This window comes from Rhineura floridana, chromosome 1 (genome assembly GCF_030035675.1).
Source record: "Rhineura floridana isolate rRhiFlo1 chromosome 1, rRhiFlo1.hap2, whole genome shotgun sequence".
NCBI lineage: Eukaryota > Metazoa > Chordata > Lepidosauria > Squamata > Rhineuridae > Rhineura > Rhineura floridana.
Window position 1 is genome coordinate 28,223,372 of NC_084480.1, and position 15,685 is coordinate 28,239,056.

Consider the following 15,685-nt stretch of genomic DNA (forward strand, 5'->3'; position numbering starts at 1 on the left):
AATTTTCCATGACTATTTTTGAAAATGTCTAAAATATTGATATTAAGAATGATAATTTTATCTGTATTTCCTATCAAAATATCAATATTGCCTTTTCATTATTAATATCAATTTTTGGTGAGGGGAAAAATAAATTGGTAAAAGCAGTGGCTAGTAGACAAAGAATGAACTCTCGATTCGATACCAACCTGTTAGGTCGGCAGAATGCTTTTGAACTGACATGGGCCAACAGATACCATTCCTAGTTGTATCCAACAGAGTGCTAAGTAAGCATCCCGTCAGTGCAAGAATTACCGCTAGCACAACAGGACTTTCCCACTCCCTTTCCCCCCCTGTGCACCCCCTAAATCTAAGGTTTCCCCACAATTCTCTGCAGCAGATTTGGGGAGGATGCATAGGAGGAGGAGGAGGGGAAAAGTCCCATTGTGCTAGCAGTAATCCTTGAGTTGACAGGATGTGTTAACTGCACTGTCCTTTATACTTGAATATGGTTAAAACCGCCACTTAACATTTTCTTTTTAATTCTTACAAACAAGACATTTCCAGTCTCATACACTCAAGCTGTTATCAGTATCTTGCAGAGCTTAAGACTAAAATTATATGATTGCTTGAGCATGGCAATTTGTGCCATGGCCAAGGTTGTTAGGTTAAGAAGTGGGCTATCTTGTTCAGCTGCAATTTTCAGTCAATGGTGTTTGGCAAGTGACTATTAGATGATATGGTTACCAAGATCTGAGACCTTATGCCTGGTGGATAGTGAGGGAATGTGTCTTTCATCCATCCCCACACACCCAGCAGACCTGCCCCATCTCTAATACCACTGGGCAGTGCTTTTTTGTGATAGAACTCACTGGTACCACTTTCTTGCACCTCTTTTTTTGGGGGGGGGCTGCACTGTGGCAATAATTTTGTGCTTGTACTCAGAGGACTTTTATCAAGGTATGAGTCCCAGAACCTCATTTTTTACCAAACAAAAAGCACCGTCACTGGGTATGAAGTTCTTAAAAGTGCCTGTGTGTAAATACCCAGGGAATAGCCACATCTCAAAAAGCATATTGTAGATCTGGAAAAGATAGTGCTGGATATTGTAGGAATGGGAGATGGGGATGGAGCAACTTCTCCATGTTTGAGGCTTTTTAGTTTAGGAAAAAAATGTGAGTGAGCAGGGACATAACAGAGATGTATACAATTGTGCATGGGGGAGAAAGTGGACAGTGGGAGATTTTTGTCCCTCATAACATTAGAACCAAGAGCTACATGAATACCACATAACACTCTTAATAATGTTTGCACTTCCTCTGGATCTAGTCCTCAGATGCTCTCCTGAGACAGCTGAATAACTTCCCCTTGAAGTCATAATTAGCTTGATTGATACTGGTTAGAATGGGGAAGTATACCACTTTCACACATTTATTCCCAGGGGAAATAAAGATAAGTGTTTATTCTCCAAGACAGATTTTTTCTAAGTGCATTCTTGTCACTGTGTAACATTTAAAAGTCTAGTCCTAAATATGGCCACTAGGAAGTAAAGCCCACTGAGTTCAATGGGATGCACACTATTAAGTATTGATGATTGCAGCCTGGCAGCAGAAGCTCAACCTTCTTATTCAGAAGGAAGCCCCATTTATCTCAGTGGGATATCTTTCCAAACAAATAGTTTGTTAAAGATAACTCCACAGAAGTAAGTTTGCTCGCTACCACAGCATTCAGAGGGGCTTCCAAGCAAACGTGTTTTGTGCATCTTCTTCTGGTATTAAGGGAAGCAGTTCAGTGCTGTGCATATGACCAAGCTAAAAGCCTGCTGGTCTGGAGTCATAAAAAAGAGGAAGGCACCCCGTTTTGATCTGAACCTCCATTTTATTCTTTTGTTTTAATGTCAAAACAGCCACAGGGATTTTTGATTTTGATCAGTGTGGCAGCAATGGTGGAGAGAGAATTTTAATTCCCCACCTCTCCCTCTCTGCTGTTAGCCTCATGATGGGGGGAGGGGGAGGAATCAGAGACAATATATGAAATGTAGGCGGAGGATTTGATGGGGTGGGAAGAACAGACACATCAACTAGGATTCAATTTTAGAAGGTGAACATAGGAAGCTGCCTTGTACAGAGTCAGACCATTGGTCCATCTACCTCAGAATTAGCTACACTAGCGCTGAGAAACCTATGATGCTTCAGATGATTAAGGACTACAGCTCCCATCATCCCAGACTATTGGACTTGTTGGCAGGGAGTTGGAATCCAACAAGATCTAGAAAGCACAGGTCCGCACCACTGGTCTATCACTGCATCCACAGCATATAATAATGCCACTTTAAACAGTTACAGCTTCCCCCAAAGAATCCTAGGAAGTATAGTTTGTGAAGGGTGCTGAGAGTTGCTAGGAGAACCCTTTTCCCCTCACAGACAGGCAATTCCCAGAATTCTCTGGGAATTGGGACTGACTGTCACCCTAGTGCAATAAACCCACTTAAAAAAACAACTCTGACTTTTTGTGGCTGGGAAAGTGATAGGGAAATGCATTGAGAAGTGTGGAATGAACTAATGATTAATGAGAAGATGTATAAACACCCCATAAGTAAATCAGGACTAATGCAGAATGAATATTTACTGAACAAATCAGAACAAACGCTCAATTAAGACCAGATGTAATCTAACTTCTGTGTAAGCTTTGTGCAAGCAAATCAGGATGAATCCTCAATAAATACGTCATCCAGAGGAGTCCTTGATTTCTTTGTTGCTCTCTTAATTTTAGGCAGGTGAGCAAACACCTGGACATTTTAATTTTGCAAACCTCATTAAGGCTTGCAATGTGATTTATTATGGCTGTGGTGATTTCAGAAAATTAGATATGGTTCTAATTTTGACTAGTGTTTTATGCTGTTTTAGTGGTTGGGATTATTTTATTACTCTGGTTTATGCTGTAAGATCAGTTGCTTTTAGGGTCTATCAACCAAAAGATGGGCTGGAAACATTTTAAAGAACAAACAGCTTACTTTAAACTTCTTTCGGAACTCTTTCTCCTCTTTGTCCATCTTCTTGAGTTTCTGTGAATCACGTTCATCTGATTTGGCTCTCCCAAAGCTCAGGGACTTCATATTTATCCCTAGGCTAAAGCATCAGATTGCAAAACAGAACAACAAAAACAAAAACCCCAAAAAGATCATCAATATACAGATTAGGTATATGTTTTTATTTATGGGTAGTTGTGAAACTTTATTTGAGTCTTGTCAATAAAAGCCTGACTAAAGAAAAGACTCACTACACGCAATGTTAATGACATGATCAGCAATTATGCCATGGGTTTTTAAAAAATTAAACACCAAATGTGAGGATTTCTTCAGGAATGCAACATGCAGGGAGGGGAGGTGTAAAATTTCCCACCCCTGCATGGCAATTAGCATTAGGGCAAAAAGCTCCCACAGTCCCAACAGGAGGTGGTTTTCTAATGCTAATTGCCTTGGAGTGAGGGAGGGCAAATTTTACCAAGATCACAGCTGGGGAGGGAGGCTTAAATCTCCCCCACCCCCATGCTGAATCATCCCTGCTTAGCCTGGCATTTAAGTTCAAGAAACCCCACAATGTGATTGCTAATCACGTCATGAACAACATTATTTATTTATTTATTTATTTAAACTTGTATGCCTCTTTAAATTTAAAAAATTCTCAAAGTTGTTTACATTTCAGTAAAAATAAATATAAATTCTACATTCAATACAGTTGCTAATAACAACAACAATCCACATTTTAAGTAACATTGCTGAGCAATAAATCTCCAAACAATGAAAACAAAGTGAATCATATACAAAACCAAAAAAAAAAAACAATTATAAAATATATCTAAACATTCACATGAATATTACCAAAAAAAGCATCCTCATATCTAATAATGCAGATCCCATGTCACATGTGTTGTTAGGACCTTTTTTAACAGCCAAACAATCAGCACCTCCCCAAAACCCTTGCACACACCCTCATTTTATATGTTCACTCACTTAATTTCTTTTGGTGGAGGAGGGAAGTCAGTTAGCTCTACGTCATCATACACATCACTGTCACCAGAATCTAAAAACAGAAATAGTTTATATATATATATATATATAACCATTGAGTATTTAGTAACAATTTTTTTTAAAAAAAGATTTTTACGGAGGCAATAAAAAGGAAAAAAGTTCATCACTTATCTAAACTATTGCATTTAAACTCTTTATTTTAGCATTTAAATTACTTCCTGTGCTAAAATATTTCCAACCCAACCCATATCAATTGATCTCAGGATAGAAAGCACCTTGATTAAAACAAGAGTTCACCATATAAAACCATAAAATAAACTTCAGTGTGAACTTCTCTTAATAAACACACTTGTGAATGCAGTTTTGACTAATGTACATATTTTTGCAAGCAATTTCTCTGAATATAATACATTTTTGTTTATTATTTTCATATACAGTATATTTATCTATTTATGCACATTTCCCCCCCAATATATGCATTTTTGTAAACATTCAGATAAGTGTAAATCTTGACGGATGGCTTTGTTTCAGTTCTCATATTGTTTCGGAAAGTGAAAATTTGATACATCCGGCTTTAAATCCAAATGGAATCAAATTTCTCCCCCATCCCTAATAGGAGCTCAATCACAAGAATTGCTTCATGTTTTGTTCTCATTACTTACCCTTCCCTGTTTGCTTTGCAAAGTAAGTCCTGCTGGAAATAAATAACGTTCATTAAGCATTTGTAATCATATGATCAATTCTCACCCCAGGCTGTAAATGATTATGGAATAATTCTGTGTGCATCATAATGATAGTAGGATTTGCTATCTGCTACTCACTCACTCTTTCTTTCGCATTCGTTGCTACATTTAAATAATGTCTGGAAGGCCATAGATTTCCCATCCCTGCTGTATCATCTGCCTTGGGACCATGCCCTGGGTCACGTTATAAGTGCCCTTGTTTCGTATTTCTAGTACAAAATACCTTGTGAGATAAAACTGTGTGCTTTGAACACTTCCAAAGTGCTGTATAAAGGTATTGTATAATTGATTCAGTCTGAACCTATACAGCCTAGGCAGAGGAGCAAAAAGCTGAGAATCCACATAGATAGAACTAGTTAGCTAGTTAACCTGTTTTGCATAGAATATAGAGCGAAAGAAAGTCAAAGATGATATGGGGTTTCCTTATACCCACCAGGTGTAACCTTTGGCCATCTTAGGATTTTGTCTGTAGCTTAACAGCTGGGCCTGAGATTTATTAGGAAGCATGTAAAGGGCTGCTTGTACAGGAAAAAGAGCTGGGACCATAAGACACCAGCAGTCAGAACATCATATACAAAGGAAGCTGGAAGGAGGGGAGGGAGGACATCAAGAATACAGGCACATGGACTCCTGAACAGCAGATTTAGTGGCTGGAAAGTTTACTTGAAAGCCAGAGTAGTGTGGTGGTTAGAGGGCCAGATTAGAACCTGGGGGGCTAGAGTTCTAATCCTGCCTGCGCCATGAAGCTCATTGGGTGACCTTGCGTGGGTCAATCACTCCCTGTTAAAATAACCTACTTCACAGGACTCTCATGTGAAAGAGAGGGAGAACCATGCACATCACCATGAGATCCTTGGAGGAAAGGTGGGATATAAATGCAATGCAATAACATGAAACATTGTTATTGGAATGTCCTGTGTACCATTTAGCAGTATACAGTGCTTAACGTTCTGGGCTGTTTTTTAGCCATTATCAGCTGAAACGGAAGCCTATATAAATGTAACACTGTCCATTTCTATTTTAGAGAAAAAAGGTTATGTTTACTGTTCAGCCCTGTATTGTGAGGATCCCACCATAAACTATTTATGCAATGGAGTAAGATTCAGTCATGTGTGATCTGATGCTTTCCCCCACATGGATCACTCAAAGAATATCATCAGTATACAATAAGCAAATTATCTAGTAAAGAGTACATAATGAAGAGTGTGGTAGGAACTTCATTCCTGAATTATGAGCATTCAGTTTTTGTTTGGTTTCAAATAAAATGACTCTTCTTCTGCAAATAAGGACATATTACACTGAGAGGTGGGGAGTCTCAAAGAGTCAGGGGGGATACAAGATAGGTACACAGGAAGCCATCTTATCCTGGATCAGACCATTTCTCCATCTAGCCTAACATGGCCTACCCCAGCAGCAACCAATGTGATGTCCTTCAGGTGTTATTGGAACCCAACTCCCACGCCCTCAGTCAGCATGGCCAATAGTCAGGAATGATGGGAGTTGTAGTCCAACAATATGTGAAGGACACTTGTCTCCTCTGACCTGGCAGCAGCTCTCTGGGGTCTTGGACAAGGGTCCACTACACCACTTGCTACCTAATTCTCTTTTAAACTGGAAAGAAAGAAAAAGCCAAGGATTGAACCTGGGAGCTTCTGCATGTGCTGAGCTATGGTCCCTTTCAGTTCATGTCCTCTTGTGCTGTATGGTAGAGGATGCATATGAACCACAACAGTTTTTGAAAAGAAACATGACTTAGGATAAGATTGCTTGTGGTTATAACAATTGAATAACAAAACAGTCCCTTCTATTATCATTGCCATTTTCAAAGCACATAGAAATCAACTTCTAACCAATTCGAAAGCTAAGCTGAAATTTCTCAAAAGCCATTTGCCTGAGAAAATGTCTGAGATTTTTCTTATCCCCCTAGAGAAACACTTATTTGCAGAATATTCTCAAAACTTTCACCACTTTGTTTTGGTGGTGGTTGGTATTTGCCCCCCATATTACCCCATAATGCTTGGACTGGGGCATTATGGAGGCTCCAAAATGGTGGCTGGGCTGCAGGGCCAACACAGTTCCCAGGCTATGGTCTGAAGGCACAACTTTCGCCCAGTCTCCAATTTACCATTCTTGGACAAGGTGATTGAGCGTGTGGTGGCTAAACAGTTACAGACACACTTGGAGGAAGCAGATTATTTAGATCCTTTCCAATCGGGCTTCAGGACTGGACACGGAACTGAAATAGCCTTGGTCGCTCTGGTGGATGATATGAGGAGGGCGTTGGATAGGGGAGAACATACTTTCCTCGTCCTCCTGGATCTCTCAGCGGCTTTCGATACTGTTGACCACGGTATCCTGTTAATCGCTTGGAGGGATTGGGAATGGGAGGCACTGTTTTACGGTGGTTCCGTTCCTATCTCTCCAACAGATATCAACGAGTAGCGTTGGGGGATGCGGTTTCAGACCCTTGGCCCCTTAATTGTGGTGTGCCACATGGCTCTATCCTCGCCCCCATGCTATTCAACATTTATATGAAACCGCTGGGAGCTATCATCAGGAGTTTTGGGCTGCAGTGTCACCAGTATGCGGATGACACACAGCTCTATCTCTTGTTTAAATCCTCACCAGAGTTGGCTGTGGAAACCTTGTCCAATTGCCTGGAGTCTGTAAGTGGATGGATGGGAGAGAACAGGCTGAAGCTGAACCCCGACAAGACCGAGGTGTTACTGGTGGGGGATAAGGGAAGGTTGGGAAACTTTGACCTGGTGTTTAATGGGGTGAGATTGCCCCTAAAGGACCAGGTCCGCACCCTGGGGGTCATTTTGGACTCTCAATTGTCCATGGAGCCCCAGGTATCTGCAGTAAGTCGGGTAGCCTGGTACCAACTTCATCTGGTACAGAGGCTGCGACCCTACCTTCCTATACATCTGCTTCCACGAGTGATACATGCCCTGGTCTCCTCTCGATTAGACTACTGTAATGTGCTCTACGTGGGGTTACCCTTGAAGACGGTCCGGAAATTGCAGCTGGTACAGAATGCGGCGGCACGCTTAATAAAGCAAAGCCGTCGCCGGGATCATGTCACCCCAGTGTTGATGGAGCTACACTGGTTGCCAGTTGTATACCGGGCCCAATTCAAGGTGTTGGTATTAACCTTTAAAACCCTAAACGGTTTTGGCCCAGTTTATCTGAAGGAACGCCTCCAGTATCACCAAATATGCCGCCAAACAAGATCGGCCTCACAAGACCTTCTCTCGGTCCCACCAGTGAAAACAGCTAGGCTGGTGCGGACCAGAGAGAGGGCCTTCTCAGTCGTGGCCCCCACCCTCTGGAACTTGCTTCCTTTTGACCTTCGACATGCCTCCTCCCTGATGGCTTTTCGTCGAGCCTTAAAGACCTTGTTATTCAGGCAGGCCTACGGGATTTCTGGGGTGGGTTAGGCTATTATGTTGTATTACTAACGGGTGGTTTAGATGTATTGTTGTTTAATATGGTGACTGTTGTATGAATATGTTTTAAATTGTATTTTATATTGTGTAAGTCGCCCAGAGTGTCTGTTAAGTCAGACAGATGGGCGACTAACAAATAAAATTTTATTATTATTATTATTATGAGGCCAGCACCCTGCTGAAGCTAAGCAGGGTCAGGTCTGGTAAGTGTCTGGATGGGAGACCGCCTGGGAACCATATGTAAGACGCCTTGAGTTTCTATGATGAAAAGAAATGTAATAAATAATAATAATAATAAAACAAAATAAAAACCTAGTGGGCAGGAAGTAGCTGTGCTACTAACACTGCTAATGGTGAGCCCCACTCTCAAGAAATTGTTGGAGAATTTCTGCTCTCCTTTAGGAAGTTTGGTGGAAAAAGCTGGAAATTTCTCTGCCCACAAATATGATGGAGAATTTTGAGAGGCCATTTGTACACAGCTGTAGCATATTCTGCTTTGACAATGAAGCCCAGTTTGAAAGTGCTGTTGTTGAACTGAGGTTTAAGTGGAAGCTACCTGATCTTCTTCAGAAGAAAAACGAAAGGGAAATTCATTCCAAATGCTTTCCCTCACACAATCAACTTCAACTAATGTGCGATTCCTTAAAAATGTGAAATTATGAACCATTTATCATGAATACAGTTGGATCACATCAACAAAATAGCTGGCAACAGAGCAAAAGTTAGGCCATGATCAGCTTTTCAGATAAAGTGCTGGTCCAAGACATTTTGGTGCCTGAGGGAGAATCCAATGGACACCCCACTTTCCATTAACAAACATAGATCATGATCCACCAGAAAGTTATCCTGTGCAGACCCCACTGACATGAATGGGAGACACACAAGGCCAGTGGATTGTGCCCCAATACTCTGCCACCTGTATTGTCCACCTGACCATCTTGCGTTGCTTCATGGTGAAGCTGTTTCTGCTGATAGGTACCTATGAATTAAGACAGCAGGTATTCAAGGATGGAAGATGGCCCAGCTTTCAAAAGCAGTGATGCTTTCACAACTTTGGTTATCTGATGCATGGCATTACTTGTGGCTGGTTAGACTGCTGTGAGGAGATGTTAGTAGCACATGATCAACATGTATATTAGTTATTAGCTAATTAGTTATTAGCACATGATCAACATTTATAATGTTATTTTTTTCCACAGCAGTCTCTTACGGGGGGCCTCCATTATCTTCTGTCACATTGATTTGAGTTGCTGTCTCTCGTACACTTTTCTTTTGGTAATCTTTTCCCTTTAAAATCTTCAAAAAACCCAGGGGCCAGGAGTCACTCTTATCTTCATCCTGTGATACAGACCTTTGGAGTATGCATGCAATTATCACATTGCAGAATGAAATGCAAGATGTATGAAATGACATTTGGTTGGTGCATTGAACTTACATTAGTTTTTTTTAAAGGACCTTCAAGGCCATTCATATATTACATTCTTTAGGACACCCTTTGCCAATCTGGTGCCCTCCAAATATTTTGGACTATAACTCCCATCAGCTTCAGCCAACATGGTCATTCTGGCCAGGGCTGATGGGAGCTGTAGTCCAAAACATCTGGAGGACAAGGTTGGCAAAGATTGTTTTAGGAGTACACTTCAGAACAGCAATGCAGTTTACACAGCAAGCCCAGCTACTGCATGTACAGCCAGTATTTCCTGCCACATACAAGTGGAGGATGGCCCTCATGTATGCAACTGGGCCAGGGATCCTAGACATCTGTACATCAGTGTTTAAAGATGCATGTATGATATCCACACTGTATGGGTTTGTTGTGGGAAACACGGGTATAACAGCAGTATGCAGCTAGAACCGGGTTTGTCATGTGACATAGGGATACCCTCAGATGTTCTGAGACATGGATGGGCAACCTGAGGCCCTCAGCTTCATTTCATGCAAGTGGAAGGAGCCCAGAGAGAGAGAAGCAGAAGATCTAGAGGGGCAAAATGTGTGAAAATGCTGGAAATGGACGGTGTGATTGAGGGAAAAGCCCTGTGCAAGTGAACAGTTTAGACCTCTGGCAAGAGTGATTTGTCCCTCCCACAACAGCCTGCTGGTTGGAGAGAAAGAGGAGGAGGACACAGGAGAGAAGGGGATGTCAGAAAGACAGAGAGAGAAAGGGAGTCACATACACACACACACACACAGAGAGAGAGAGAGAGAGAGAGAGAGAGGTGGCATCCCTACTTTGGCCTCTAGTCTTGGCAACTGCTGGCTTCAGCTCCACCCACCATCAGCATGTGACCCCTGAAAGGTTACCCCCAAGGGAATGCTGCCCTCAACAGGTAAAAATTTCCCACTCCTGTGTGAGCACCTGAAAATATGTGTGAAAGCAACAGATGCATATTTGGAAACACAGGCATCATCCAGGAATAGTTATCAAGAAGGCCTGTCTAGTTGTGGCTCCCTCTTGAATATGCACTTCATAGCAAAATGGGATATACTGCTGTGTAATGTGTAAAATGGCCCTAAGTGACAAATAGTCCTTCACAGAGGAAAGGGTCACTAAGGAGACCCTGGTTTTAAAACAGGGAAAATAATCCTGTGGCCCTCCAGATGTTGCTAGACTAGAACTGCCACCATTCCTGATAATTGGCGATGCTGGATGGAGCTGGAATCCAAGAACATCTGGAGGACCACAGGTTTCCCATCCGTTTTAAAAATATCTTCTAGTTGTGCTGCATTTCCTGAAGACCATTTACAGAACAGTCCTAAACTTGTATACTCTGAAGTGGCACTGAATACAATGAGACTTACTCCCAAGTTAAATATTCGTAGGATTTGTTCAATAGAGTTTACTTGTAAGAACTGCAGGCTTAGATTGTGTTCCATCAAAACTTAAGCACTTTTTAGTAGCTGTTTACTTTGTGGAACTCCTTAGTGATACTCCATTGACATCCCAGCCATGCTCAGTTTTGATTCAGTAATGGTCTAAATGATTTTCAAGAAATGCAATAAAATGGAAAAGATACTTGTACAACCAGGGTTATAGAAAAGCTGATGACTAATAAATACTGCAGACAACAGACAAATGCTTTAGATTATATGTGATTGGTTAAACAGGCATTAGGGTGAATGTCTATGAATACATAATGCACAGATAAGTAGGGTCTAAAATGCCAGATCTGTAGCTGATTTTATGCCACACAAGCACATGACCATGTTGAGCCCGCGAGCTTAAATTCACCTTCAGATTCTGACTTACTGATTTCTACTTATTTACAATAAAAAAGTTGAAAAATGTAGACGTTTAATGTACCCCAGAAGCACAAACTCATGTAAAGGAGATGAAAACAGTAAGGAATCATTAAAACAACACCAAAGCAATTAATTCTTATTTCCACACCCTTCTAAAATTCACTCCCTGCCCAGCTAGTCGTTTTCTATTATCTTCTTCTCATGAATTAATCAAGGTCTAATATTTGTATCATGAGCTAATCTTTTCAACATGAGCTGAACAAGAATTCTCCATCTGCTTTTCATTATTTTATTGGCTTTTAATGCTTACCTTGTCTGTACATTGTCATCATCCTCAGCTCCATCATAAATGTCATCAGGGGGAGGAGGAGGTGGGAATCCCACTTTAAATTGGGGGGGGGAGGAAAAACCAGGGCAGTATTGTTATCATCATCATCAACAACAACATCATCATCCCAATTTATGTGTCGCCTAACAGAGACTATCTCTAGGTAACATGCATACAAAATGGGGGGAGGGAAATCCCCTATAAAATTAGCAATAAAACAATAATGCCTCCTATGTGAGGCAAGAACTACAATAAGCCTCAACAGTGTTGGAAGTGGGGCAAGAGCAATTCCTGTTTGGGTTCTTTTGTTTGTATTCGAGAAGGAAGATAGAGTTAGGGTCCTCCAGCTGGCTAGGCTTGCCTACCTTTACCTGTGCTCTTCTCTGCATATCTTCCGTTGTAAACTGATATGCTCAGAGAAGCCAACCTGCCCCTCCTTCCTTTGTTTTTCTTCTTTGACTGTCCAAGACATCTTTGTCTTTGCTCCGAGACATCTTTGTCTTTGTCCGAGAGATCTTTGTCTTTGCTCTCTCTCCTGAGCCATGAGGGCAATACCCAAATCTGGGCATTGCGCCTCCAACTTAGTTAGTTAGTTCAAACTAGATATGCCTTTCCTATCTGCTATGTGTTTCTATAAATAAAGTAGCTTTTCTTATTTTAGTAAGTCTTACGTTTCAGTGATTTAAATGCAGGGTAAAAGCCTGCTACTTAGGTAAATACACACCGGCACACACGCAGCTCAGACTGCTGAGTATCTCTGCATATATATGTTTCCATAACAAACAGTATTGTTGCGCACCTCCCCCAATCTCCGAGCGGTGAGATTTCGGGGGTCCCTGCACCTATCCAGGGTTTGGTTTCCTTTGGGAAGGTCAGCGGAGACTGCAGTGTCTTTATGAAATATGGTTTATTTATTTACACACATTACAACCTGAGCTTAGGATGGAGGGGTTCAAGGCATCAGCAGTCTAATATCCAGCTTTTCCATCTGGGTGCAGGGGCATCCTATCACCATCATGCAGAGGGATAGCCTCTCTGCATGCCTGCAGCCCCAGCCATTCTCTAGAACACCACTACAAACTACAAACACACTTCTGCCAGCCCGGGAGTGCGGGGAGAGATTCTCCTCCAGTAGAGTTTAAAATCACAAAAGGATCTTCCTAGCCCCTTTCACCAGTTGCCAGGGGAACTAAATAGGCCCATTAACTACCTGGCCACTCTATTTGATTAACAAAGGAGATTCATCTGGCTAGCAGAGCCAGCCTCCCAGGCATAGGATTCCAAATCAGAGGCTAGAAAGGTGACCCACAGAAATCATCCATTCCAGCCCCCCCCCCATGCTCATAACAGTATATACAGCATGCACTAAAAAGAAAAGATTTTGCTTGCACTATTTCAATTCCTTATTTACAGCTTCCATCATCTCTGAGAATTGACCAAGCTGGCTGGGGCTGATGGGAAGTGGAGTCTGACCAAGAGCATCTGGAGGTTCACAGGTTTCACACTGCTACTATAGCAGAAGGATAAGTCATTCTGGATAAGCTTGGTGATGATGGTGGGAAAGATCCTGAGAGAGATGTACTTTGACTTGCTAATCTTGAAAGCAGCATTGGCTTTGGTGTTTACAGGATTGTTTTAGAAATGAATATGGAAGGAGGAAGTATGAAGGCTTGGGGATCTATATATGGCTTGTTTGCTGATTGCTGATATATGTTATGAACTCAGGTCATACCCCAATCACTACCCTCGGAACTAGCTGAAAAATGAATAGATAGTAAAAGCAGAACTTACCTCCTGCCGCACCTTGACCTCCACTTTGGCCATAAAAAAAAAAGTGGAAAAGAAAGTTAAGTCAAAGGGGAAAACAGTGCAGTAAAAATGGCAACATACTTGCCAGGGAGTAAGCCCTATTGAATACTGTTGGACATATATCCAGAAAACACATATAGGACGGCACTGAAAGGCACATGCTTTTTCTATATCCCATGTCTGCAATATTTTGTAACTTACACAAAGCTAGGTGGTCACCTAGAAAATGGCAGATGAGATTGAAACTAGTAATCCAGCCACCATAAAAAAATACATAAGGTAAGAATTGCCTTGCTGGAGAACAAAGGTCTATATCGGGGTTGTCAATATGGTACTCTCCCAATGCTGTTGGCTCCACCTACCGTAATCCCTTCCCATTCATTAGCCATGCTGGCTGGGCTGATGTAGTGCAACAACATCTGAAATCACTCCTGGTCTAGTATTCTGTCTCAAGCTGTGGCCAGCCAGATGCCCCATGAAGCTCATGGCTATCAGTTAATCTTTGTCCTATTAATCTCAGAGGTATCATGATTGGCCCAGCCTTCCTCCAAGCACGAAACTCCTAAATATGCCCTGCTTGAGACTGCTATATTTACACAGCAAAGCATAAAGATTAGTTTTTTTCCTGAGAAGCTACTTTCACACTACAGCTAAACAGTACAATAATGGCTTGAGAACAAAAGACAGTTTGTCTCCCCTCACTTCAGGACTCAGGGCTGCTTCACTGATACCATCTCCTTCTGAAAAAAGTTCCCCAATCTTTGAAATTGTTTGCAAAGGCCTTGCTCCAGGGTCCTTCTTTCCGAGAGATAAGACTTAATGCCATCTATGACATAGCTGTCTTGGTGGTGGCACCAGTGTTGTGGAATACCTTTCCTGAGGAAGTTCATCAGGCCACTTCACCAGTCTGAGTTTCAGATAACGTTAAAAACCATCACACAGAAACTTCACCTGGAGCTTTGTTGGGCAGTGCTATTGTTTTATTTCTCCTGCTTGATATCTCTTTATGTTTACATTTGCCCATCTTTCTTTACACTTGTTTTTCATTTTCTTCAAGCCTGCAGTTTCTTATATACTGCCTTGCCAGGGTCTCTTCTCAATCATCCCAGAGTGCAGGTCATGGAATAATGAACTCAAGTTACAGGAAGCCAGATTTTGACTGAACATTGGGGAAAACATCCTAACTGTTAAAGTGGTACGACAATGGAACCAATTACCTAGGGAAGTGGTGGGCTCTCCAACACTGGAGGCATTCAAGAGGCAGCTGGACAGCCATCTGTCGGGTATACTTTAAGCTGGATTCCTGCATTGAGCAGGTGGTTGACCTCTATGGCCTTACCTCACAGCCTAACCTACCTCACAGGGTTGTTGTGAGGATAAAAGGCAGGGAAATAATATATATCACCCTGAGCTTTTTGGAGGAGGTGAGGTCACAACGTCACAAATGGCGACACTCATTTAACACTGACACAACTTTAATCCTTCATTGTCATTGGCCCCGTTTTCTGGAATGCTTTGCCAACAGAGATTCAGTAGGCGTCTTCTGTTTTAACGTTTCAACGTCTGCTGAAAACCTTTCTGTTCCACCAGGCTTAAGACGATGTCTTTTCGCAGTAGCTGACCTTTGTTTTTATTGTATTTTTAATGTTTTTATTGGATGGTGGTTGTTTTTTTTAACTTATAAACTGCTTTGATGTTTTTAACGAAATAGCTGTACACAAATATATTTATAATAAAAATAATAATCTAATGTAATAATTACATTTTAAAAATACAACAGATATGCTCCTTACTATGGAATAGGCATCCCAAGCATTCACATCACTTCTTGTTGTAATGAATGGAGGGAAAGACTCAACATGACAGGCTGGATTGCAGTGCAAGCCACACTAGAACCGGCAGCTGTAGTTTGCCATCACTTTCCATTTATAATTTGGACATACCTGCTGATGCTATCCTGGTCCCCAACATCATCATACACTTCTTGGTCACTGTCTGCCTGCCTTGGTGGAATGTTGACGGAAGGCCGTGGCTTTCTTTTTAATGAATCATAGTCAATTTCCACCATGGTTGTTTTAATGTAGCCATCTAAAAACAAACAGACAGA

At 41.6% G+C, this 15,685-nt stretch overlaps 1 protein-coding gene across 6 annotated transcripts in view; it reads right to left on the reverse strand.

Annotated features, from left to right (window-relative positions):
• Nucleotides 1–15,685, reverse strand: part of FYB1 (FYN binding protein 1) — a 76,319-nt gene that overhangs the window by 12,198 nt on the left and 48,436 nt on the right. For 3 of the 6 annotated variants that reach the window (XM_061616879.1, XM_061616859.1, XM_061616889.1), the window contains exons 9-15: nucleotides 15,522–15,666; nucleotides 13,561–13,583; nucleotides 11,752–11,824; nucleotides 9,412–9,552; nucleotides 4,672–4,703; nucleotides 3,992–4,061; nucleotides 2,993–3,107 (exon numbers count right to left, since the gene is read on the reverse strand). In XM_061616879.1, coding sequence (XP_061472863.1) covers nucleotides 2,993–3,107; nucleotides 3,992–4,061; nucleotides 4,672–4,703; nucleotides 9,412–9,552; nucleotides 11,752–11,824; nucleotides 13,561–13,583; nucleotides 15,522–15,666 — 599 coding nt within the window. The remainder of the gene's footprint in view (nucleotides 1–2,992; nucleotides 3,108–3,991; nucleotides 4,062–4,671; nucleotides 4,704–9,411; nucleotides 9,553–11,751; nucleotides 11,825–13,560; nucleotides 13,584–15,521; nucleotides 15,667–15,685) is intronic. The other 3 variants (XM_061616869.1, XM_061616907.1, XM_061616899.1) reach the window with 3 other exon arrangements.